Genomic DNA, 27,016 nt, shown 5'->3' with positions numbered 1-27,016 from the left:
CAGGCTCTGCTGGTAAGCACCATGGCGCAGCCTGCACCTCACTCACGCTGGGGCCATGAAACCATTTAAGAAGTATACTTCAAACTACTTACAAAACTTAGTAAATGGAGATACACATATGCAGCTATATTATTTAAATAATCACATTTGCTTGTCTTATTGTGTGAGTATATGTGCATGGGCACACAAGTGGAAGTCAGAGGAGAATTTGTTCTATCTTTTTTTTTTCACAAATAGGACTTTTTATTTGTCACTATAAAAATCTGGATTTTAGACCGATTCTTGGATTGGTGGTTCATATCCATCAGCTCGTTCAACTTTAGCACTGCTCGCATCACCAGTTGTTTTGCCAGAACTACCGCCTTCACCATGGAGCTCCATGAGTTTTCCCAATTCAAACTTGGGTTTCTTCAGCATCTTTACTTTTCTGACAAAGACATTGTGAAGAGGATAAATGGACTGGCAAGCCTTTTCTATGTCTTTCCCAATGCTGTCTGGGATCAGTTTATTAACCACTTCCTTCAAGTCATTTGTCTGTACTTCTCGGCTCATGATCTCCATCATCTTCTTCCGGATCTGGCGGACCTGCTGGTGCTGTCCATCTTTCTTATCTGGTTGTTGCATTTTTTTAGTGAAACCAACACAGAAAAGTCGGAGCAAATACCCATCGGTCGTCTTGACATCAACATGATCTTTAGTCATGGTCTGCCACTTTTTGACCATGGAGCACGTTTTGTCCCGGGTAAGATCCATGCCATGGAAGTTAGTCAGACAGTTTTGGCCCTGAACATCCTCAGTAATTAGCTTGAATTTTCTAAATGCAACTTCATTCTGTAGATCAGCAAGGCTCCCTTCAAACACACGACCCTTGAGGCCATCAGATGCAATTTTGGTTCCTTGAGTCCTTTTGACTAATGTTTTTCCGATGTCCCTAATATTGAACACTGCTGGAGCTTTCACGTCGTACCAGTCTTTCTTAGAAAATGGATCAACCACTTTCTTCTTAGCTCCCTTCTTGCCACCTTTCCTCAGGCCCTTGTTCTTCCCGACTGCCATGGTGCCGCTCTGAGAGCCAAAAGGGCGGAAGTACAACTTGTGGGAGGACTTAACATGAACCGGTTGTTTATCTTTTGAGCATGTCAGAAGAATTTGACATTTCCTGCCTTTATGAACATCTGCATTCATGTACACATAACCACACATAGACACATAACACGTAAGTAAAAAAAAAAAAAAAAAACTAATAGAAATTGGGCCACAAGTAAACTCTAGCATGTTTTCTAAACTTGCCATAGTCAGTTCATATATAAACACTCAGACAGCTTAGTAATTTCCATACTATACACTTTCATAATCATAATTTTTAAAAACTGTATTTATTTGTGTTTGTGTGTACAAGCACACATGTGCCTGCATGTGCACATGGGAGCCAAAGAGGGCCCGAGGTGTCCTCCTCTGTTGCATTCTGCCTATAGCTCTAAGATGTCTTTCCCAGAAACTATGGCTCACGTCTTCTTGGCTAGGCTGAGAGCCTACAAGTCCTCGCAATTCTGTTCTGCCCAAAGCTGGGCTTACACCTGGCCTGTCATGCCTGTCATCTTTCAGCCATATGTCATAATTCTTAATGCTCATTCAATACCTGATCAACTAGTCATAAATTATATTAAATGTTTTTAACACTAAAGTTAATTTCCACATTTCTAAGTGATAAATGTTCATTTAATAGTTTTTCTTGAATTTTGGAGAATTTCATTAAAAAAAAAAAGTTCACAGAACCCAGCAAACATTTTTTTCTTCTTCTTTTTTCTCTCTTACAACTTTATTTTAAAAAAGAGGAATACATATACAGATTTTTAAAGGCATTTTGGCATAACACTATATGAATATTTTTGTCAGTACTTAATTCTTTTAGAGGCTTGATAGCATGCATTGAAATCCCACTAGTTATCATAAGCATAAAGTACATGTAGGCCCAGCAAACATTTAAGGTAATCACTATCATCATCGTCACTGTCACCAACACCCTCCACTAGCTGACCTATCACAATAATCTTCCTGGCCTACCCTCTCTAGGCTTTCCCATCAAATGTCTCCTTCTCACAGCCAGAAGCTGCTCCAGGTTCATGGCAGCCAGAGTGGACATATATGCTATATATCATCTCCTGTTCGCTCTTCTTTAGCTCTCTCATGGCTCTCAGAGCTCAGCATGAGTACTGCTACCTTTGATTAGTTCTAGTACCAGGCTTAAAATGGTGTAACATATATACCCCGATAATTCAGATATCTGCCTCACCCTGACACCAAGAGAATCCATCTGATCCATGATCTATAATATCCTGCACACTGCCTAGCACAAAGCAAGTCTTCAATTTAATAAACAGATGCATTTGAAAACAATGAGGTTCACTTTCTGTATCCCTCACCCATTTGAAATGCCTTCCCTCAAGCAGAGTTGCTGCCTGTCAGGAGAGGATAATTAACTGTTGGTACTTACTTGCTCACGGATCATATTCTTATAGTGAGTCACAATATTATCATGCTGTTCTAAGGTTTTCTTTACCTCTTCCTCTTTCTTATCTTCTTCACTGGATTTATAAATAGCCTTGGTAATAACACCTGTAAACAAGATACAAACTGTAAATGTAAACGTAGCTTTTGCTTCCTTAGATGAAGGGATGAGATAAGAGCCCTACCCAAGCTGTGTGAACACATGGATTGGGCTGAGCCCAGAGCGTTTCTTTCTCTGTACTAAATATCCCTAGGCTTAGGCCTGGAACCTTCTAGCCTCCATACAATCTAATCCTCTTCAAGCCTGGATCTTGAAGGCATCAGCTTCCAGCCTCCATTTGCTAACCTGGGCCTCTCAAACTTACTGCTGAATAAACTCACCCTTTATGAAGTCTTGCTGAACTCTTGCTGGCTAGCTCAACATAGTTCTGGCTCAAACACCTCTCTAAACTGATTGATTCAAACTGGAATCTCTTGGCTTCTGACTGAATTGCTATGCTTGAAAAACCTGCCTCTGAACTCCATGAACTCAACTGCACTGACTATACCAACCAAAACAGAACTCAACTGCATTCAACTGAACCCTACTCCACCTCTGTCTGCTCTGCTCTTAAGTAGCCTCTCTTTCCTATTGTTCTAATGAGAGTTGGGCATATCCTAGCTCTGACTCATTCTGGCAAATCTATCTCTGATTTGTCACTTTGTCCCCCCTCAATTATACACCATTGTCTGGAATTAAGGATTTGTACTAAGTGTGTGACTGTTTTCCAGCCAGATCATACTGTAATCCAGGGCGGGTCTGCATTCCAGCTGGATCACATGGACCAAGGTGGTCTTTGGATGTGATCTCTTGCCAGAGCAGCCATGTTTCTGGATTTAAATTCTTCCATAAACTGCAGTAAGTGGTTTTCTTGAGGTTCTGCAGACTGAATATAGGATTGTAAGTGCTGAAGTTCATGCCTTACCACTTACCTATTTACCCCCAGCTTGATAAGCAATGTAAACATGACTTAATTTTTAGGATTTAATTTTAAAATAGCCTAACTCAAGACAGTCACTCAGTACCCATTCTAATCTCAGAGAATCCAGAGTCTTTCTGTGTGCTGCACATGAACTTCCTGGCAGATCACTCACGGGTATCCTAAAACACACACATGCGTACACAAGCACAATGACTGGATCACAAACTCACACACAGCACAATGACTCTGGATCAGCACAAACCTTCACATCTTACCTTCAAGTTCTTTCACCAGCTTTGTAAACTCATGATCAAATATCATGTATTCTGGACTTGGAAAGTTTGGCTGGGGTTTCTGAGATGCTCTGGAATATAACTCATGTTTGCTAATGAATCCTAGTTTCTCTATGAAATTCTCTTTGCCAATCCTCTTCTCTATTAGTTGCTTTAGTTTCTCTCTACATAAACAAACATTGAGATGCTTAAAAAATTGCAAAGTCATAAACTTGGTTTACTAATACTTTAGCAAAAAAAAAAAAAAAGGAAAAAAAAAAAAAAAAAAAAAGAAAAAGAAAAAAATGTACCACTGTCTGGATGGCCATCTTGCCCTTACTTACTTTGTATAGTTTTCTAGTGAGTTATCGTTGAAATAAATTGAAATGCCCAAAAGAAGGGCACATAAGCCTTGGACCAACTGCTCTTCTTCTCCGAGATTTTCTGCAATCTGTCCTGTAAGCTGACATCTTTGTTAAGGAGTTGAGTGATTTATATAGTATCTAGAATATTTTATTTTGTAGTCTGAATTTAATATACATCTTATCTAAGATTTTCTATAAAAAATTCTATATATATTCCAAGCTAGCATACCATAAAAACCTACACAAATATACAGAGCTTAAGCATGTATAATTATATACCTTTAACATTTTAAGTTACTTACATGCATCGTATGAAAACCTTGTAAAGGATACGAATGGAACATTGGCTGAGTTGTGAAGAAAATGTGTCACAGCAATAGGACAGTTGCTTAGCCAGGTACAAAGCAACATTAATAACCCGACTCTTGTCTGTATTTTGCTTCCCTGCAATAGATAAGTTGTCAGAAACCACTTTATATTTACCATTTTTTTCAAACTCAAAGTTAGCCTAAGATCTTTTTCTTTCGTGTTAAAAAAACTTAAGCATTGTGAGATGTATAAGAAAGCCAGATTTTAAAAACTGAACTAAAAAATACATTTTTGTGTCTACAACAAGCTGTACTTTCCAAAAGAGCACAGTGCAGAAATTAGAATTGATTCATATACAGCAATACAGTGGTTATTTAAAAACAGTGGTGGCTGGGCTTGGAGTACAGTTCAGTGGATACAATGCTTGTCTAATATGCAAGAAGCCCTGGGATCAACCTTGGCACTAAACAGAGCTAGGTGTGGTGGTGCACGCCTGTAATTACAGCACTCGGGAGGTGGAGACTGCAGGATCAGAAGCTCCAAGTCATTCTGGACTATGCAATGAGTTCAAGCCCCCCCTCCCCACATGAGAGCCTGTATAAATAAATAATAAATAAATAGTGCTAGAAAAAGATGCTATAATAAAACTACAGTATGAGAGCTTTAAAAGACGAATCTCAAGACATATTAGAAATGAAAATAAACCTATATTAAGTTGAGTGAGTAGGGCAGTGGGAAGGATCTGTGAGAAGCTGGGGGAAGCTACAAAAATACTGTATAAAAATTAGAAAATGAATAAAAACAAAAATATATGTTCCAGAAAAATTAGTATTTCATTAATTATATTTCAATTAGCAAAGTAATGAGATTTTTATTGAAGTGAAAGTGTTAAGGCAGATATACTGCAAAAGAACCTTGAGCAGAATTTTAAGAACAAGTTCTTGATAAAGGGGAAAAAACTCTTCTTTTTTCAAAAACCATGAGAAAACAAACAGACAAATAAATATGCACACGGAATCTCCTAAGTCACTTAGTCAAACCCCATGAGAAAATATCATTCTCAAATAAGAAGATGAAGAGCCATGCTGCAAGCCTAGGGTCAACATGCCCTGGCTTCCTGTCATGAATACCTAGTGGAGCTGGGCTCTCTAACATCCAGACATGCCCTCAACACACACTGCTGCCAAGACCAGGTGAATAATATTAACAAGTCATGTGTCCAAAAGAGTATGTTGGACATTTAATATAATACTGTTAGATTTCCATGTATAATTGAATAATTATAAATAAGAAATGCTCTTATTTCTAACACTGCAGCTCCCTACTAATAATACTATAGCTTTTATTTTCTTTTTAAAGAACAAAATCTAAAATAAAATAAAACCAGCATAATAATGCATCATTTAGGGAGAATTTTTAGAAAGAATCCAAATTATTCAAAGAAATAAACTTTGCTACATTTTTCAAATGTTCTTTTTAAATTTAAAATAAATGGACTTATTAGTATAAATGTGGAAAAAGTGCCACAGCGTGTGTGTGTGTGTGTGTGTGTGTGTGTGTGTGCGTGTGTCAGAGTTTGGTGGAGTCAGCTCTCTCTCCTTCCAGCACGTGGGTCCCAGTGGTTGAACCCAGGTCTTCGGGCTTGCCACCACTGAGTCACCTCTTTGCCCTTCTTCAAATCCATCCAGATTAGTCTAATTTCACCATCCTGAAGGTCTTGGTCTACTTAGGATCTATCCTCAAGTGTATGTAATATTAAACTACTTTAAGTGACCTTAGACATCAGTATGAATTAGTTTTACATGACATGTGACAAAAGCTTGTTCTTGAACTGTAGCCCCGTTACAGAACCGACAAGCTGAGAACTCACTCTAAGTTCGGTGCACGGGCTGTCTCGCTGATTTCCTGGATTGAATTCCTTACAGTAGCTACTGATTGGCAACAGATTCATTTATGCTGCAAATGGAAAAGCCCTCCATATGTAAGAATGACTCACATAAAAATACTTAATGACAGATTTCTTCCTTCTTTCTGTCCTTTCAATGCTAGGAAGTGATGTCAGGGCTGACCCTTGCTTGGCATGGGCTCTAATACTGAGCTAGACCCCGTCCCCAAAGTTTTATTTTTATAGAACTAAATAATCTGATTTTTAACATTATACAGAAAAATAAACTAGTGGAAATAAATAAGGACACTGAAAAACAGTGATAAGGTTGACAGCAGATCACGGAGAGAAACCAACAGAATCAAAGTCCAGAAATGGACTTGTGCAAATGAGAATCTAAGTGTGTGGAAAAAGTACCAAACAACCACCAGATAGACTTCAAAATCCTGGGGCAACTAGACAGCTGCCTAGAAAAAAAAAATCTGTGGGAGCTGCCAAGATGGTTCAGCAGGGTAAAGTGCTTACTGCCATGCCTGGTAACTTAAGTTCAACTTCCACAACTCACAGCAGAAAGAGAGAACGGATTCCCAAAAGTTGTCCTCTGACCTCCACACCCATACCATGGAATGTGTGCTAAGGCAGGCAGACATGCACACATGCTACACAGACAACTATGACGAAGATGGTGAAAATAAAATAAAACTTGGAAGACGAGTGGATCTGTATCACATACAGTTCATTAAAAAAATGGCAGAGGAAAAACACTCACATAACTGGAACTTATGGTTAAGTACCCTAGAACCCCTAAAGATAATCTAAGAATGACTTATAAAGAAGAGACCATAAAAGACTGATTTTAAAAATCCAAAACAAGGGTTAGAGAAATGGCTCAATGGTTAAGAGCACTTGTCAAAAGGAAAATGACATGCAAGCAAAAGATATATAGGTGTAAGCTGTATCAAAGGACAGCAGCAGAGCTCCTTAATGTGAGCAGAGATAAGAAAATACAAGTCCACGCCCTTGCCAGAGCCTATGGAACCTCCATATGAACCATGGAGATTTACACAAGGAGACTGAAGATACTACTCAGGGCATTTTGAAGTTCAGTCATTGAAAACCAGAGTTGAAAGGATTAAAGAAAAGCCATTAACTTACAATTAATTTTTTTGTTTCTTATGGAAGAGGGAGGAGTCAGTGCGCACACATGCACACATGTGGTATATGTGTGTATACAGGATGTTAAATATCTTCCCTCTCTTTCTCCCCTTTTTCTTTTGAGTCACTGGACCTGGAGCTCACTTTTTGGCTAGACTGGTTAGTTAAGCAGTCCCTGAGCTCCACTTGTCTCCAGTCCCTCAGTGCTGGGGTTACAGGCACACACCACCATCCAAGCTTTGATGTGGATGCTAGGGATCAACCCAGAGGCCCTCATGCTTGTGTGGCAGGCACATTGCTCACAGGGCCACCTCACCAGCCCTTTTTGTTTCTCTGTCTGCTTGAGACAAGGTCCTGATGTGCATCTATGGCTGGTCTGAACTCGAATTTATACAAGGCTGGCCTCACACAGAAATTGATCTCCTGAGTCTGCCTCCAGAATGCTGGGTTTATAGGTGTTCCACACCATGCTCAGGCACAAATAAGTTATTTGAAGTTAATGCAAATACTCTTTAATATCAGCTATTACATTCTCCCAACTATATATTCTAAACAAAATCCTCATTCCTACTATGTTCATTCTAGTTTAACAATTTTATACTGCTTATGTAAACAAGAGCTGGCACTTAAAACTTTTAAGGTTTTTGATGAAAATAAGGTTCTAGATGTTGGACATAATAGGTCTACATATAATCCTAGCACCATGGAGGCAGAGGTAAGAGGATCAGGTGTTCAAGGCCAACCTCAGGCACAAAGGGAGTCCAAGGCTAGCTTGACTTAAATGAGACCCTGCCTCAAAAGGAAGAATCAAGTAGTCCTAGTGTTATGAGATCAGATTCAGTGCTATCAGATCAGATCAGTGGCTTCCAAGAACAAAGAATAAGAGCATTGATGAAGTTCTTGAAAGTACAAAATACTCTACCATTTGCTATGTAGTTTTTTTTTTAATGTTGGGGCTGGAGGTTATGGCTCACTGGTAAACCATTTGCCTAGCACACACAAAGCCCTGAGTTTGATCCCCAGAACCATCTAGTAAAACAAACAAATAAACAGAAACTGCAGGCACACGTTGCCATATATGTGTATTTGAGTTACATCCACACGGGAAGCGTAGTCACCAATCAGACCCAGCTTACTACTACCCGCACTGCACAACTGAACCACGGGGCCTAACGTGGATAGTAAGACTTTTTTTTTGGTTATACACTTTCTCAAAAGAAAAACTAAAGCAAACTGAACATAAATAACACTCTCCCCCCAAGATAGTAAAACCAATACAGTATTTGTATCATACAGATTATATACAGAATAATTCATAATACTTCATTTAAGATCAATACAATTACAAAAACTTTACTACTGTACATTTTAAATAATGTAAGTTATAGGTCATAAGTTCCTCCTTCATATACTGGTTAAAAGACACACTTTATCCCTAAGCGTGGGTTTCTTTCTTTATGCTGTTTGTAAGGGAAATAATAAAACAAGCTTGGGCAAACAGTGCAAGAACCAAAACTGAGAGTCGGAGACAGTGTGAGCACCCAGAGGAGCCCAGGCACACAGTGTGCTTGTTCCCAAAGTTCTCAGTAACCAGCCAAGAGCGAAGGGAGGAAGCTGAAGAGCCACCTGTGACAGACAAACTCGCCAGCCCGTGTGAGTAGAACACAACTCCAAACAAGCTGTTAAAAACCAACTGCAATACCCAAGACAAGGAAGAAAGAAGCCTGTCAGCAGAAAAGGCCTCAGCTTCTCAGGTATACATACCCGTCTGTCGATCTTATCGCCCTGCGAATTATACATCCAACGTTACTCATAGGCAATGCTTTAAATCACCTGCATCCAGAAAAGACCCTAAAGTACACTCTTAGTCTCTGCAAATCTAAGCCAGCACTAGTGATAGTGAAGAGATAGCACAGAGGCTAATTCTACAGCTTTGTGACTACTTACATGCAGGGCTTACACACCAGCACCTGAGGCCTTTACATCACAATCAGCACACTTACAAAGCTAAGGGGATAATGGTGGGCACAAAGTTTTCACAACTGGCTTGAAAACAGTTGTTTTCAACAGTGACAAGAGACCACCAAGCATAAGTAAAGATCTGAAACATTTAATATAGGTTTTTCTTTTTAATCACTGAGACAAGCGATAAATTGGTAACTGGAATAAAGCAATTTAAACATCATTCAATTTTCTTCCCATTATAGTTATTTTTAAGGATTTTACTTATAATGGCTAGGAATAATAATATTTCTTAAGTTAAAAAGCCCCGCAAAGGCCCAGGAACTGGGGCCCAGCTCAGCGGTGGAGGTGTTTAGTGAGCAGAGTCCAATGCAGAGCCAACACCACCAACAACAAAAAGTTCAAAACAAAGTGCAATGTGTGGTGAAAAACTAGTGAAGCAGAGGGAGCACAGCACGTGGGAGCACGGCAGGGTGTCCATAACTAAGCTCCATCACAATGACTCACAGCCACACTAGGTCAGCATGGCTAAGCAGACACCGGCAAACCGTCTAAGAAGCCCGAGCCTGCCCCCATGCTCCACTTGTGTGTCTCGTTTGTATCCTGCCAGGCCTGTGAGAGCTCACACACTAGAAGTACACACTGTACACCTGCACACTGAATAGTCTACTACTGTTTGTTTTGGGATGACCAACTGCTTCAGGAGAAAGCAGGAGACACGGAATTATGAATCGCATCATTTAACTTTCCCTTTTAACTAACCCAGATTCAGCTACTGGGAAGAGATAAGTGATAAGAAGAGCCCTGGATAATTTAAGGAAAAAGTAAAACTCAAAACAGACTGAGAACCTGTGTTTGTCATAATAAAGTCCTTAACCATTTGACAGATGATTCCTATAAACAGTTACTGCTTCCTCTCTGCTTTAAGGCTTTGATATCGATGAAGCAGTGAGTCAGCAAGTGCTCTCTAGCCTCTCTACCTGCGTCTTCAGGCTCCTGACCTGAGTCACTGTCCTCGGCCCTCAGGAGCCCTGGTGGCCCTTACCTGGGAGAGAATGTTGGTGCACTGCTGCAGGAGCGACACTGGAGGGTTGCCAATGCTGGTGGCCAGCTGAACCCTGAGCAGCTGCTCCTTCTGAGTGGCATTCCCTTGCAGTGCATGGGCAAGGGCCACAGCAGCACACCAGTTTGAGAGAGAATCTGTAGAAAACAGGCCTCCGCAGAGCAGCTGACCGGCTGAGACTGAGTTACCTGTTGCTGCAAGCAGACAGAACCGTTAGACACACCACATGGATTAACCCCCCAAACTCATGAGGTTTCAAAGAACCATTTTCTATATACAAATGGTATAAAACACTCTTATGCACTAAGACTTTCAAACACAAAAGGACAGCAAACAGCAGAAAGCTACCTCCTAAGAAGGGTAGCTGTACACAGAACATCTGCACTGCACTGCATGTGCCTGCACTGCACTGCATGTGCCTGCACTGCAGGCATCGAACTGATGGTAACTATACAGAAGCCATCTTCGTAGAAAATGACATTTCTAACACAGTCGGCACATTACTTCACTATTTCCATCATCTTAGTTTCATTTACAGAAAAGAAATACAAAAGTGATTTTAGTAAAATACAATTAGACAAACGTTTGCCAACTTCCAATATTTATGTAACTAAAATGAACTCACTGATACTTACAATCACTTGTGCTAAGTTTCTTTGAACTTTATGAAAATAGTCCTTTGAACACATCTCAAGTAAGCTCCATACTGGAGAAATCTGTAAGTAATGGCTGTATTCTGTCACAGGACAGATGGAACGCTGAGCCTCCTGAGTGGTGGGGTTAGCTTCAGAGTGCTGGTCACTGCCAACTGCAGCCCTGTTCACTGGTGTTCACTATACACTAGGCCTGGGCTCACAACTCCACCTGCATGACTGTATGTGTAATCCTCACAACATTCCTAATGACATCCTCCCACACACCGACCAATACCAGAGCCCCTCATACTTTAATAAAGCGAGATTAAGTAGGAAATGCAGACTCGAGCATGGTCTGCCTTAGCTCTTCTCCAGCCCAAGGACGGCTTCCCCTCAGTTACAGAGTACCTGAGGATAAAATGCAAGCAAAGGTTTAAATAGCTTGAACTAAATTACTTGCCGTCAATTGTGGAAGGCAGAAGAGTGGCCACAATCTCTCCTTGTCCTTTCTCGTTTTTATACAGGAAGCACTGGAAACAATAGAGCACGGCGCAGCGCAGTACAAACGGCTGCCTTTCATTCACCATGGACATGAGCAGTACAACAATGGCCGGCCTGTCCGAGTGCAAGGGAGAGAGTGAACGGAAGTGTAACCCACACACAGGCGGAGGTGCAGCTAAGAGCTGTCTGTCAACCAAAAGGCTGGTAACTGAACCAAGTAACGTGTGTAGGAGACCCACTACAGCTCTGCCCTGTGGCAGCAGTGTAGCCAACGAGGTTTATTGGAGGTACGATTATTGCCAACTGAGACCCCCCCACATCTGAGACTATGCTCCTGCATCCTCCATACGTTTCCTGATTCCTACCGTGGGGGATTTGAAGGCGCATTCACAGAAGCAAAGTAGTCTTGATTTACTTGGCAGCCTCGGATAACTTCTGATACGGTATTTATGGTCTGTCAAGAAAGAAACAAAGGACCACACGGAGAGTAGGTTAAGAGGGAGAATCTGTTTTCTAAAAAAGAAAATGTTACAGCTTGCTTTGCGTTTTTATCTATTTGAGACAGCGTTTCTCTGTATAGTCCCTCCTGGCTGTCCTGGAACTCACTCTACAAACCAGGCTGGCCTTGAACTCACAGAGATTGGCCAGTGTCTTCTTCCCAAGTGCTAGAATTAAAGATGTGTGCTGCTGCTGCCTGGCTAAAGCTATTCTTAGCTTCAGAAACTTGAGAACAGGAGAGAAGTTAACAAGAAAGAGGACCCACCCACTCCTGCATCTGAAGGGAGCAGGATGTAGCTGAAATGGTCACTACTGAGGGGGGAGGTGAGACCCAAAACTAGCATCAGTAGTTTTCAGAAAACTAGAATTAAAAGATCCAAAAATGTTCTGAAGAGAAAAAGCAGGTGTCACTAGAAAAAAAAAAAAAAAAAGAGAGAATTCAAAGTAGCCACAAATTTCTTCAAAGTAGTAACAGAATGATGTCAATCCTGAATTCCACACCTAGCCAAACAGTAATGCTGAAGGAAGGGAATAATATTTTCTTGTATAAAACAATAAGAAGCCCTATTTTGGTGAAAACATTCTTTTAGGTAACTTAGTAAAATGAAATAAAGAATGGAGAAGTAAGGAGGAGAAAATCCAAGATCCAGGGAAAAAAAGGAATTCAAATCACGGGAGAAAGCAGGGGAGAGGGTGGGGGAGACTCCAGGGCAACAGCAGAAGGTAGTCCTGGGAGCAGGGCTGCGCTACAGCTTGGATGGAGAAGGAGGATGAGGGTTTCTAAGACTGGGGTGAGCATGCTGAGTAGAGCATGGATGCACGGTTGTGCAGAGCTGAAGTCGTGGCTCACGTGCGAGTCGGACGCACATAACACAGAACTGTTTGGCTGAGCGCAGCAACGCTAGTACACACATTAATGCATAAGCTGCAGGAACAGTGGGGCACTCAGAAAGCTGAGGCAGGAGTATTACCTGGAGGTCAAGGCTAGCCTGGGCTACAGTGATAGGCTGCCTCACAGATGCCGTATTTATATATACATATCTATCTATCTATCTATCTATCTATCTATCTATCTATCTATCTATCTATCTATCTATCTATATACGAATCCCATTAGTTTAAACATACATTCCATACAATAATCCTGACATGCCAGGAAGAAGTGAAGTAAGAGTTATGTATTAGGGTGGCTTGGGGGTGGGGGCTGACTTAAAGTAGAGACAAATGTGACCAAAGGACAGCTGGTTTGTTCTAAAACTTATTGGCATTACTTGCTCTTTTAATATGTAGATATTAACTGACAAGTTATAACTTTCTTAAAAGTGTTTGTAAACAGTTGTTTGTTTCCACGTGCATCTACGGAGATCATGAGACAGCTGTGGAACAGGGTTCCCTCCTTTCCTGTGACCCAATTCATTTCATCGGGTTTGGAAGTAAACATCTTTACTGATCCTTCTTGCTCACCCAATAAAAATAAGTCAAAATATCTTTATTTCTGTGAATTAACTTCTTTATTCTTATACATAAGAAACAAAAAAATGCCATAAATCAAGGTAAAAATGTACTATTTGTGAGTCTTCCTATGAGGGAGACTAAATAAATCTGTTCTTAAGATTAAAACTGTAAATTCCTTCTGTAAGTGGTTTGAAATAATCGAGGATGGTGGTTTGCTACTCTCTTGATTCAAAAAATGCCACAAAATCATGCAAATTGAGAGGGTCAAATCTTTGTGTTCATTTTTAAGAACAGTGATGAAGGTACCTAGGCCATAAGGTACATCTTTCTGAAAAGTTTCTGGATACTTAAAAAATGTCACTTTAAAGAATCCATGTTTGAAGGGAGGAAAGAGGAAAATAATATATTATAATTTCAAAAATATATTTCTGTTAAATATGTTCAGTAAAGTTAATGAATAAAATTCCCAGATGATGAGTGAAGATTAACAGTTTACGTTGTGGAGCCTGAGGAAAGACTATGTCTTTTAGAACTCACACTGCCATTACTGTGCAGTGAGGAAGCGATCACAAAAATGGTTAGCAATCACTATTTTTCCTTCAGTTATGTCCAATTCCTAGGACTCCCAATGCCAACTTCTGCAGGGTGGCCTCTGCATTTACCTCCGTCAGAATATCAGCAGGAATCCCAGTAGCCATCAGGATAGTGCACAGCTGCTGCAGTAACCCACACTGAAACATGGCCTTCTGGCAGCTGCTAGTAGCACCGGGAGGGTTGGTGGGAGATACCAGTACCCGAACAAGCTGTGAAAGAAAGTTAAATTTGTCTTTTAAAGATTTGTAGCAGGAGGACCAGGAGTCCAAGACTAGCCTGCTTGGATGAGGCCCTATCAAAGTCATCTGTAAAAGCTCAAGACAAAACTGATCCATGTGAACAAAAGCATGTGTATGGAGCCCTCCCTATGTACTCCCCAGAACTAAATGCCACCCTCTTCCTTCTACAGCAGCAGTGTTGGTACAGAATATGTTTTGCTATTTGCTTAATGTTGTCCCTCTCAGGTGATCTGAACTCTTACAGTAGTATCTGCCTCAGAACTCACATAATAAACACAGTATTTACAAAATAAGGCATACTCAATATAAAACTTAATTAAGATACAGGATGGCAGGCTTCTTAGAGAAAGTATGATCTAATAGAATGGGTCTAAAAACAGACTCGTGTGAATTATGATGAATTCCACTAACACTGGAAATAAAAAAAGCTACTACAGCTAACAGCGGGAGGCCTGACAGAAGACCTATGCATGGGGTAGGGGCTGGTCTCATTATTAACCAAATCTCTATGGTTCCATTACTCTGAACCTGAACGCCAAATTTCAGAAACAAACAACTAATTAGGCCTAGTTAAATCTTCAAAGTAACATACGGCTTATATTTTACAAACTAGCAAAACCTGTGCATATATAATATAGTACTGGTGACGACATTCAGGTCATGAAAGTGACAGACAAATGTCATCCATGACTATATGGAAGTACAGAGGTACTCAACTAAAACCATTCCATCATGAGAGATAGGACATGCCACAGGTTCTGCTTTCCTGATGAAGAGGACCTTGGAGAGGGGCAGAGTAAAACAGCTGTGAAACTCAATGTGTTGGTTGGTATGGCAGGTGGCACACCTTCCCAGCACTCAGGAGGCAGTCAGGCCAGGGCCTCACAGTGAGACCTAACTTAGAGGAGGAGCTCTAGCTTCCTTCTCAGTTTTCAATGGCTGAGGAGTCTATGTATTCAAACAGAAGCAATGACACTTCCATTCAGCTCCAATGGAGAACCTAACAACGATGACAGAGACTGCAGCAGGTGTCTTTACCCACTGAGCCACCTGTCCATCCCCTCAAGTGCTCTTACTCTAGTCACACCACGGCTGCACGGCTCCTGGTCCGAAGGGCTCCACTTCCACAGCAGCGCCCACTGCATTCACAACAGCGAAGTCACCGAGCCAACAGACCTAGGGTCTCTAACACTCTGCTCTAGCCTTTGTGGGCACCACACGTAAGTGGGACACTTGCTCAGACACAGCGGATATGAATGAAGACAAACAAGTACTAACTGAACAGACGAACAAGTGTCCTCATTTGTGCCACTTGTGGTTTTAGATATTTCCATAAATCCAGAGACACGGAAGAGAAGCCATCTACAGAACTGAGGGAGAGGTGAGGAAGGGAGAGCAGCACGGCATAGGGCGTGCACGTGCTTAATATTTAATCTACACTTTCCCAGTGTCCCTATGGCAGCCAGTGGGAAATAGCGCCTGACAACCTGAGTCTGGTGAAATGTACAGACCTGCCCTTTGATCGCCCCTTTGCACACCAGTGTATATGCAATGAGTGTGTTATTAAAATGCTTTTTAAAAAATTTTATATTGCATCTGAAAACCAGGGATTTACAAACTGAAGCCCTGACAAGATGCTTTCAGTGTGGCGTCTGAGGAGCACATACCTGTAGCATTAAATGTAGATTGGTCACTTTCTGTGCTGACCAACCAGAATTTTCATCTCCAACTTCAAACCAAGGTTTCATACGTTGAATATAAGAGCCTTCTTTAAAAAAGTTTTGATTGGAATTGTTGTTTTTTAACAAGTTTTGAAGCAAAATCAAACAATCTTCCACTACTATACCTGGGGAAAAAACAAAATGGAGGCGTTGAGGCTGGCAACATCTGACAGAACTCAACCAGTGTCCTCAAGTGTCCGTCTCCACGGTCAATCAGCAATGACAGCCTGTTCTGACCTGACACCCACGTGCCTGTCTGTGTCTGCAGTCTTTCTCAGTCCGACTCACTATAGTAAGCCACCTGTCAACATGCAAGCTTAAATAGCAAGTTTTCAGTATGGATGATCAAGACCCTGTGACTTCTTACAATGCCTTCTAGAAGCCTGTTCTCTCCACTAGACTAATGCACAAACACAGGAGTGTCCTGGCAGGCACAAGAAACAAGACTTCAGCTATATACAAAGTGGCAATGTACTAAATATTTACCACCTATCACTCCTTACCCGTCTGAGACCCATCTGACACAGTCTCTGCCTCTTCTCTTAAACCCCTTTTCCCTTGGTTTCTCCTCAGACTATTTTTCATGTCCCTGTCCTCCTGCTTCATTCTTTTCCTACTTCTTTAATTACAAATATCAGTATTCTGGGCAGTTTTAACCACACTACAGCTTCTGCTATTACCACAATGAAAACCTTCCCACTGACCTCTAAGTCTAGAACAACCAACAGTCCCTGCTTTCTCTTGAGTACAGAGTGCTCAAGGTACTCACAGCTCTGGTCCCCAGTACAAACACACCTTTAGTCTTACAGGATTTATGTTCAGTCAGGTGGATCATTTGCTGAAAACCCTGATGACCTCAGTTCAATCCCTAAGGCTCACATGGAAGGAGACAGACAATTCCAGCAAACTGTCCTCTACATGCAGTGAGAAGCAATCTAAGTAACTGCTTCTTAGAGCAGGGTTACAGTTGCAGAACAGGACTACAGTGCTTCAGCCCCTCCCCTTGCTATCACCATGCTCCAGTGTGTTTGTTACAAAGGACGATCACACACTGGCACACACTAAGATCACACTTCACTCCTCACCCTGCAGATCACTATCTGTTCCGACAAATACAGAATCTGTCTCATCCCTCCAAAACTACCCCACTTATCCTTTTCCCTATCCAACCTTGTCCTGATTCTACAGTCTTTTCTTAGAGAGCTGCATACCTGGAATCACTTAGCAGCATACACTTAAGTTTTAATGTAACTGGATAAGTATGAAACAGTAACACCATTAGATCTCACAGAAAGACTGTTTAGCTTTGTAAGAAACTGCAGTGTCTTCCACACTGGTTGTACGTACCCCTTTACATTTCCATCTTTCCATGTCCTCACCAGCATCGAGCCCATTAGTGTTTGGATTACATTGCACTGCTATGTAGTAGTGTCTCATTGTTCCTACTGCAACTGCCTAATGATGTATTGTTGAACAGTTATCTGAATGTTACCGAAAACTGTGCTATCTGCTTTACTGAAGAGTGTGTTCAGACCTTTTGCCTATTTCTAAATTTGCTTTTCTTTTTTACTATTAAACTTTAAGTCTTTTTTCAGATAAGTTTTCCTCCTAAGGGCCATGCTTTCGGAACTGTTATCTAAGAACCTGCTGTGTAGTTTGCAAACTTAACCATACTGTTTGCAATGGTTATTCACTAAGTATATGAAAGTATAAGTATTTTATGAAAATTATTTTTTGTTTGCTTTGAGGCAGGGTCTCTATCACGTAGCTGTCCTGGAACTGGCTCTGTAGACTAGGCTGTCCTCTAACTCACAGAGATCTGTGCACCTCTGCCTGCAGAGTGCTGGGATCAAAGGTGTGCACCACCACACCTGGCTCCATTGAAATCTTTAAACTCAAAGGAGAGCAACTCTGCTCTAAAATGGTCAACTTTTCTGCCTTATTCCTCCTGAGACTTTCAAGCTGTCAGCCAAACCAATTCCTCCCTCTTTAGAACTTTCCTTTTAAGCTGTCTTCAGGACACACACCTGTAATCCCAGCAGCTGGAGGGCAAGGCAACACGATCATCGCAAACTGATGCCAACTGAGCTACTGATAAGATACTGATTGCTCAGAAATGTTTGAGGTCAAGTTCGATCCTGCCTGAAGTCCCTCCACGCTGTAGACAACAGCTGTGCCCTGCCCTGAGACACTTCATTTTAAAGCAGCATTTGACTCAATTTTGAGGCTGAAAGGGGACTCTGCACCCAAGAAACAGGTGAACACCAGATTTGTAGCTCTCCCATGAGGCACAGACTAGTTCCTGGGAGTAGGAAGGGCATGCCATACACGTATTGGGGTGAATTAAGATGTTTAGGGGCCCATGGGCATAATAAGGCCGTATCAGGAAAACAAACTCTATCAAGGGCCAGTGAGATGTCTCAGTGGCTACCAGTGCTTCCTGCTGTGCAGGCCTGCAGCCTGAGTGATCCCTGGAACCCACCTAAAGAGAAGCCACTCCTCGAAGTTGTCCTCTGACCTCCACACACAAATGCAGCTCAGCCTATCACCACCACTCCCTGTGCCTCCCAGCAGACTGCTCCGGTGACAGATCTGCAGAGAGCAGTGGACACTGAGCACTGGGACAGTACAGCCCTCTCTGTCACCTGACCACCCAGAATGAACTTCAAGGATGAACACACAAAGATCTTCCAACTGTCCCAGGGCTTCAAGATACTTGTCCCCACTGTTGACATGGTCTACTGTAACCATCACCTGCTTGTCCTGTCATGAGACAGGACATTTAGCTTGACTCTAAAGCCGACACCAGCAGTTCTGCCTTCTCCAGCTCTCTGAGAAGCTCAGTTTGGCTGATTTTCACATTCACAGTCTCTATGCTCTATCAGTTTCCCTGGCTTCTGAAACCTCTAAGTCTGCTGTGGCCCTTTAGCCCTGTGTACTCAACATGTACACACATGTAGACAGACTTACTGAGTGGTATGTTCTGTATGATCTGTGAGTTAATACTAGTAATTAGGACTTCAATAAAAGAACCAGTGTTGGCAAAGAGGAGTATCTGCAAGTTGCTGCCTCTGAAATTACAATGCCTTGGGAATTATTATCCAACAAATTCTGACACTGAAGATGTCTGTGTCTCTGTCCCATCTATGTTTCTGCCTTTCTTTTCTAACTAGCTCAGATGTTCACAGCTCTTCATTCCTTCTGGTAGAGAGATAATTTGCCAACTCCTGTCAACTAACATTTCCAGGTCTCCTCCCTGGAAAGACTGAAGTCTGTGAAGACCCAAGGCTTTACACCACCATTTGACCTGAGAGTTGGTATCGCTGGAAGAGGGGCAGTCATGTCATCAGTGTGCACATGCTGACCGCCCTCAGGGTAAGTGAATGCGAAGCAGTCTTCATGGTCTCTCATTCTTACCTCCGTCACTGTTCCCCTCCTCTGTAATAATGTCCAGTAGTCTCTCAAAAGCATTTTCAAAAGCAACAATTTTCTGGATTGCTCCATTGCTCCTTGTTAATGCCTGCAGTAGTAAGACACCCTTACAGAAAAGAAAGGTAACATTCAGTTGAGTATGAAATGTACTGGACACCTACAGAATCCTACAATACACAGGATCTTACAGATTAACTGCTCTGCTCTCTATATACAGAAGGATGTACAGGGCAGACACAGTTCAGCAATGTGTTCCCCTGAAGGTGATAGATCACACAGGGACAGGGCCCAACAGATCTCTCCAAGTACCTCATTCGTATCCATCACCATGCAGTTTCCACAAGCTGAGAATGATTATAAAGTTCTCATATTTACTCTACTCAAAATGATAATATAAATCATAAAATAGCATGTTTTAACAGATCTTCTACAGAGTTCAGAAATTTTTGTAAGCCAGGCCCCCAAATTCCTACAATTTGATTTTAAATCAACAGGAAAGAAGAAATGAAAAGTCATGCCCTGTGCAGAAAGTCACAGAAGGTACATGTGGTGTGGCTTTCCTTCCCAGTCTTTTCCAACCCACGGCTGGCAAGAATGGCCTCCACAAAGGGTAGCGAGAAGACTGGCTCTCCTGCCACCCACAAGGTGTGACCCAGGAGTACACCACCGACATTCCAAGCAGTCATGAAGTAGGCTGCAAGAAATGCTGACAGGCACTGGAAATCTGGAATTTGTCATGGAGGAGATGGGGCTCCAGGTGTAAAGGGAGCCTCCAGATACATATGGGGACAGTGTGCAGATAAGGACTCAACTGAGCTGTCTGGGCTAAAGGAATAAGGAATATTCTATACTTTATCATGGTAACTTATGACCTTGTTTACACATTTCAAAATCTGGTCAGTGTGGATTAAACTAACTGCTGAATGTCAGATAAAGCTACAGAACAGACAAGCAAAGTTAACTAAGTCTTTGTCCTGACTTTTAGTTTTTTTTCAGCTTATTAAGCTGTTTATATATCTTTGTCATTTATAATTTTAAAAAGCTTACATTACTGTTCATTACTTGCTTCTGTTTCTGTGTATGGTGTTGCCTATATGTAAGCCTGTATGTAAGCTAACACGTGGATGCTGGGAATTGAGTCCAGTTCCTCTGGAAGAGCAGCCAGTGCTCTGACCTGCTCAGCTGTCTCTCTAGCCCCAATACTCATTTCCTACTTCAGTATCTCTCAGCGAGCAAAGATGAAAGAGACAATAAATACATAATAAATAAATACTGCTTCAGAGGTTTGGCACATAGGAATGTGAGTGCCACTGTGGCAGGTGGCACATGTTTAATGCTCTTGGCTCACTCAGCTTGTTCCACCCCTTCCCGATTTTCAAAATTTTAACACTAACATGAAACAAAGATAAAATAGAATTTGAATGTCAAATTCTCTTGCCAACATAATGCTGCCAACTTGAATATTAATTGCATAAAAAGGGGAAAGATATACACAAGACACACAAACTCTAAGTCTCAAAGTGGACGGAAGCTTGCCTTATTTACTGGCTATGTAACTTTAAGCAAAGTACACAAACTCCATGTCTCAGTATACTTATGTGCAAAGTAGAATAATAAGGTCTGGAGAGATGGCTCAGTGGTTAAGAACACTGACTGCTCTTCCAGAGGTCCTGAGTTCAATTCCCAGCAACCACATGGTGGCTCACACCATCTGTAATGAGATCTGATGTCCTCTTCTGGTGTGTCTGAAGACAGCTACAGTGTACTCATATACATGAAATAAATAAATCTTAAGAAATATTTTAGAAAATAGAATATTTTGACTCCGTCCACCATACTATTTCCATGGAGCACTCTCTACACACTAGATGGGCCTCAAACTCACGCAGAGCCTCTTGTTTCTGTTCCCAGAGTACTGGGGGCTAAAAGCATGTCCTACCACACCTAGATGTCATATAATTTTAATGGTGGGAAAACAGCACCTACAGAGTTTATCATTTTTAAATCTCAGCATTTATTAGTAGTTTATTTTCCTCTTATTTATCTGAATAGGTCAATTGAAACCAAGAAAATATACCTATAAAGCATATAAAACTAAGATATTAGAGGTTACAACAAAAATAAAACTTAAACTCCATTCATAAAACTAATTAAAGACAACACAGACTTATCTGCCTCAAATAAAATTTAAGCAAAAAAGTTAGAAGGGCCAAGAGCCAAAGAAAATAGACTGAAAACATGGTGGGGGTGGGGCACCAGGGGATGCTGGGTGGAACAGATCAAAGTACCTGATAAGCTTTCATGAAAATGCAGTCATTTTATTTTGTACAATGAATATATATGCTCTAAGAAAGGAGCTAAAGAATCAAAGTAGACATTTCTAAAAAGGGTAATTTTATATCCGAAAGTGAAGACTTAAAGGAAGAGTGTCTTCCTTTGAAGGCTTAACATTCTCTTCTCTAAACTGATGGCTGAACAGAAACCTTGAACTTAAGGTACACAGTCATGTTTTATTTAAGTGTATGTGTGTGCACACCAGCTTGTCTGTTCATGTGTCATGCCTGAAGTGCTTGTGAGGCCAGAGGAGAGAACATCAGACTCCTTGGGAGCAGAGTCACAGGCATGAGGAGCCTCTCATTTGGGGACCGGGAGCCATGACCTGTCCTCAAGAACAAATGCTCTTAACTGCTCAGACACATCTCTACCCCCTATAGTTGTATTTTAATATAGAAAAAAACACCCCAAATAATTCCTTGTAGATGGATGTTCATATCAGACAACTCTTAAACAGACAAACATGTAAAGCAGGCACAAAGACGCTCGTCTGTAATGCTTGCACTCAGGAGGGGGGTCAGGTTTTAGGCCAGCCTGGGTTGCAGAGTGAGATTCTATCTTAAAACAAACAAAAATCAAACAAATGTAAAATAACTTAAATATCAAATAAAGCTTTATTTCTATAAGTCTGTTATAGTATTTACTATCTGTAATATTACTTTGCCATAGCTGCTACATCATTTGCAAGTTTTAAATTTATTGTTATCTTATGTGTGCTTCTTTGATTCTATGTATGTGCACTGTGTGCAAGGCTGGTGCTTTCGTAGATCAGAAGAGGTGCTGAATGCCCTAGAACTGGAGTTAAGAGACAGTTGTAAGTTCCTGTGTGGTGCTGGGAACCGACCTGTAGCCTATCCAAGAGCAGTAAGCACTCCAAGCTTTAGAGCCATCTCTAGCTCCACTACAACAAAGTTTTAAATGTTGAATTAAAATACGTATTACATGGATCACAAGTCAAGGGTTTGGCTTAATTCTGTTTCTGCTTTGCATTAACCTGTTACAAAGTTCAAAATCATAAGCAAAGATCACAGTAAGTATCAGAAGGGAGAATGACCACGGAACAGTGACACCGCAGTAAAGAGCTACCTCATCTGGGCAGACACTCAATGAAGTAAGAATGAGGAAGCCATGTGCAACGTATAGTAAACTTCCACTATTTAATGTCTCAGAATGTTTACTGTTGGAGGAAAGACCATTTCTGAGGTAGATTCTATGTCAGCATTTCAGAAGACCATGGAAGAAAAGTCTAAACATACAGAAGTGGTCACTTTGATTAACAGAATGGTTTGTCTAACTCTAAATTCTTGCTAAGCACAAGACAAATAATATGCCTTACACTTAAGTTTAAAAGTTGGCCAACAGTCCAACTTTCTGAAACTGACCTTTCTTAACTCATAAAGGTTAAAAAAAGATTTTATTTTCAAAGAGAGAAAATAAACATCATGTTCTTTTTTTCTTTCCAAATTAAACTTACATCATTACGTATAATTTCTCTGGAATCTGCCAGTAAGTCCATTAATCTTGAAACACCTAGAACACACAACCATGAGAAAATTACAGGCAGACCAAAAACACGAATAGTGATTTACAATTTATTAAGTTACTGCTTCAGTCCCTTCGAGGCAGGGACTCTCATTTTGTACTCAAAGTCACCAGGAGTCGCTTACCCATGGGACTGACTAGGATGATCTGCTGCACTGGAGGTCCTAACTGTTTCAAAAGAGAAGTCAGGAGTCTCACGCCAGGCCAACGAACATGGAAATCAAACTCCTGCAACGGAAGAATAACTGTTTAGCAACTATAATTGCTATTTTCAAGGAAAACACTGTTTTCAACTAATAGTGCAATGAGAAACTACAAGAGAAAAGGAGAATTTCAGTGAACTTTAAAAATGAATTTTAAGAAATAAAAAGTTAATGTTAATTGATTAAACTCACTAAAATGTTAATAACGATAAAATAATATTTTGTAAAACTAGAAATAAGATAAATATTATTTTAATAGATCACATATTTCCTATATCAAGTATATGAATCCCTCACATGCACACTTCTCACTACCTTATCAAGTGTGCACAGATTACCTCATCAGTAACACCCACAAAGGCAGTGGAAGTACCTTATTAACATGACAAAATGTCAAGATTCCCTATTTACCTCCAACAAAGATAACAGGAGAGTGACATTTTCTGGCTGCTTAATGAAAATTTCTGTAAACTGGCTTCCCAGATCCTCACTCTGTCTTGTAGAATTTTCTTCTGTAATATTCAAAGAACAAAGTACTTCAACATGATGCTATGTTAAAGTATCCTCTCACTGATGAGTTAAACAGAAATGGTAACTTTCCTGGAATATAAACAATTCAACAGTATAGCAGTATCAGTAATGCAATTAAGATTGAAAACTGTATTTGTAAAGTCACTTTCAAGGTCAGTTAGATATCACACTTCCTCAGGTTAAACTTTTATTAGGACAGGGCAATTGTTTAGGGTAACAGATATTCTGTCTTGACTGTGGTAGTGGTTACACTAGCCACATCCCATCGAGCACTACCAAACTCTTGCTGAAACTTGCAAGACTATGCAATGTCTATGAGCGAACTGCATTTCACACTAACTGTGTCCCCAATTAGCACCTCAAAAGGCAGTCTCTGCTGACTGGCACTTGTCAGTCCAATTTGATTATAAAATTAAGCCATGACCTTCAGATCAACCAGTATTGATTTCATATAGAACCTCGACAAGTATTTGGTAATAAACGCAGAATTAAACATTAAATTTCTTTACAATGTTATGTATTAGAATGATTTAAACGGTATAGGCCTAAGTGGCAGTGGTGCCTGTAGTCAGTCCCTGCACTCTGTGGCTAAGGTGAGATGATGGCCTTGAGTTTGCCACAGTAACTGAATGAAACTGGAACAAAAATTAATACTAGGAGTGGGGTGCTAGAATAAAGCTAACCATGTGGCTTTTATGGCTTGGACTGGTTTTGTTAAAGGACTGTAAAAAACTCTAGAATTCTGGGTTAGAAAAGGCATCCAACACTCAACAAGACATTCAGTCTTGTAGAAGCTTGAAAGAAACACAGACAATGGAGGCCTGTGTGGCAGTTCAGAATGTGTGACATTTTGCACTAAGAATCTATATGGGGCAAGAGAAGCCAGCAGACCACTTGTTGCTGTTGTATAGGACCTCTATTTGGTTCCCAGCACCCAGACGGTGGCTTAACAACTATACATAACTCCAGATCCCAAGTTCGAGGATCCAATGTCCTCTTCTCACCTGCATGAACATCAAGCAAGCATACAGTGGGCATATAAGCGTGCAGGCAAACATTCATTCTGATATAATAAATATATTTCCCCCAAGACAAAGGAACCTTTGTGTACTGGTCATTTGGGACTGAAGAACTAGCTACGATTAACCAGGTATCAGGACCACCATGGTTCACTGGGGCAATGGGATATTAGCTGGCTAGGGCTGAAAAGTCAGCTGCAATTGGTAAGAGACCTGCTTCACTAAACGGAAATCTCTGTGCTTCACTGGGATAACAGGAGAATTTCCCTAGGGTTAGTACACAGAACCTGTGGTCCAAGGGGGCCAAGCCTACATTTCAAGTTGATACTAGAACTCAGCAAGGTGCCTTCATAATACTGGTTTTGAAGGCTAGAGAGGTGAAAGATGGGGGTGGGGGTGTCACAGAGAGCAGCTGAGACCTGGCACTGTATGACAGGGTGGAATTCCTGAAGAGAGTTCAAGAGAGTCACTGGTAAAAGTGTAGCCTCAGTTACAGGGGAGCTCAGCCCACTGTGCTTAGTACTATCCCCTGAGCAGGCCGTCTTGGGCTATATGCCTGTGTATAAACCTGTAAGGCAGATTCCTCTGATTTCTGCTTCAACTTCCTACCCTGACTTCCTTCAAGAATAGTCTGAGTTGGAAGTAAAAGCCAAATAAAACCCTTTACCCCCAAGTTGCTTTTGATTATGGTGTTTGCTATAGTAGCAGAATAAAACATGCACACACCCTAACTTATTAAGAGTTGGTAGAAGTGGACCTAACCAATTGTCAGTAGTCCTGAGCTGGAAGCAACTCAAAGCCCACCCATTAAAAAAAAGGCTGTAAAGTGTTGCATACGAGGGCTGCAGAGATGGTTCAATGGAAGGTTAAGAGCACTGGTTCTCAGATCAATTCCAAGCATGTACATATTGGCTCATAAGTCTCTGAGTTCCAATTCCAGGCCATCCTATACTCTTTTCTGGCCTCTGTAAACACCAGGTGCAAGTGATATATAGATACACATGAAGGCAAAACACCCACACACATAAAAAAAAAAAAAACTAGTCAAAGAAAGAAGGAAGAAAGTACTAATTTGATAGATTCACTGTATAATGATTTTTGTTCATTTAAAAATACTTATTTACCTTTTAAGTTACGTGTATGAGTGCTTTGCCTGCATGTATGCATACGTGTACCTTGAAACTAGAGAAATGGATGGTTGTGAACAGTCATGTGAGCACTGGGAACGAAATCTGGGTCCTCCACAAAAGTAACAAATGCTCTTAACTCATGCTCTAGCCTGTAACCTTTTTTAATGTTGAAATATTTCTATGTAGGTAATTACGAATAACTAACAATATAACTAGTACAGTATTAGCCTTGGTAAGTTTTTCAGAACACAGTTCAGTGGAGCATGGTAATATGTTGTGGTGAAGCAAGAGCCTGGAGATGGGTATGTCTGACACAGCCGAGCAGCTTCTCCCCACTTACAGTCCTCGTGGGGATTTGTAGGGCCTCTTTATTTATCTACTTTAGACATTTTTATAATACAAGACATGTCTTAGAACCCTGTGCACATTCAGGAATGTAGGCCAAATAAAAAGGAAGGGTTAATTCAATAGTTGCACCAAAAATAAGAGAATAATCTATCAAGAAACAGTTTAAATGCAAATAGACCCTTTCTTATCTCCTTATACAAAGCTCAAGTGCAAGTGGATCAAACACCTCCACATAAAACCAGGTACACTGAAGCTATTAAAAGAGAAAGGGGAAGAGCTTAGAACACATAGGCACAGGGGAAATTTTCCTAAACAGAACACCAATGGCTTATGCTGTAAGATCAAGAATTGAC

At 40.9% G+C, this 27,016-nt stretch overlaps 2 protein-coding genes across 3 annotated transcripts in view; both read right to left on the bottom strand.

The window, feature by feature from the left end:
- USO1 (USO1 vesicle transport factor) overlaps nucleotides 1-27,016 on the bottom strand; it is a 62,113-nt gene that overhangs the window by 9,581 nt on the left and 25,516 nt on the right. The window contains exons 5-18 of one of the 2 annotated variants that reach the window (XM_080930380.1): nucleotides 24,047-24,147; nucleotides 23,558-23,660; nucleotides 23,365-23,420; nucleotides 19,542-19,662; nucleotides 16,071-16,249; nucleotides 14,233-14,373; nucleotides 11,983-12,071; nucleotides 11,577-11,731; nucleotides 10,464-10,675; nucleotides 9,221-9,241; nucleotides 4,441-4,551; nucleotides 4,087-4,205; nucleotides 3,746-3,927; nucleotides 2,495-2,616 (exon numbers count right to left, since the gene is read on the bottom strand). In XM_080930380.1, coding sequence (XP_080786506.1) covers nucleotides 2,495-2,616; nucleotides 3,746-3,927; nucleotides 4,087-4,205; nucleotides 4,441-4,551; nucleotides 9,221-9,241; nucleotides 10,464-10,675; nucleotides 11,577-11,731; nucleotides 11,983-12,071; nucleotides 14,233-14,373; nucleotides 16,071-16,249; nucleotides 19,542-19,662; nucleotides 23,365-23,420; nucleotides 23,558-23,660; nucleotides 24,047-24,147 — 1,712 coding nt within the window. The remainder of the gene's footprint in view (nucleotides 1-2,494; nucleotides 2,617-3,745; nucleotides 3,928-4,086; nucleotides 4,206-4,440; nucleotides 4,552-9,220; nucleotides 9,242-10,463; nucleotides 10,676-11,576; nucleotides 11,732-11,982; nucleotides 12,072-14,232; nucleotides 14,374-16,070; nucleotides 16,250-19,541; nucleotides 19,663-23,364; nucleotides 23,421-23,557; nucleotides 23,661-24,046; nucleotides 24,148-27,016) is intronic. The other variant, XM_080930381.1, reaches the window with a different exon arrangement.
- On the bottom strand, nucleotides 171-1,074 carry LOC308430248 (small ribosomal subunit protein eS1-like). The gene has a single exon (XM_080929402.1). It carries the CDS (start codon nucleotides 1,054-1,056, stop codon nucleotides 271-273), a length of 786 nt encoding a protein of 261 aa, XP_080785528.1. The 5' UTR covers nucleotides 1,057-1,074; the 3' UTR covers nucleotides 171-270.

Source organism: Micromys minutus, assembly GCF_963924665.1.
Source record: "Micromys minutus genome assembly, chromosome: 1".
NCBI classification, from domain to species: Eukaryota; Metazoa; Chordata; class Mammalia; order Rodentia; family Muridae; genus Micromys; species Micromys minutus.
This window is presented reverse-complemented; position numbering and strand designations above follow the sequence as displayed.

Excerpts from the sequence above, each read along its gene's own strand:
- LOC308430248 (XM_080929402.1), bottom strand. The coding sequence starts at position 1,056 with ATGGCAGTCGGGAAGAACAAGGGCCTGAGGAAAGGTGGCAAGAAGGGA.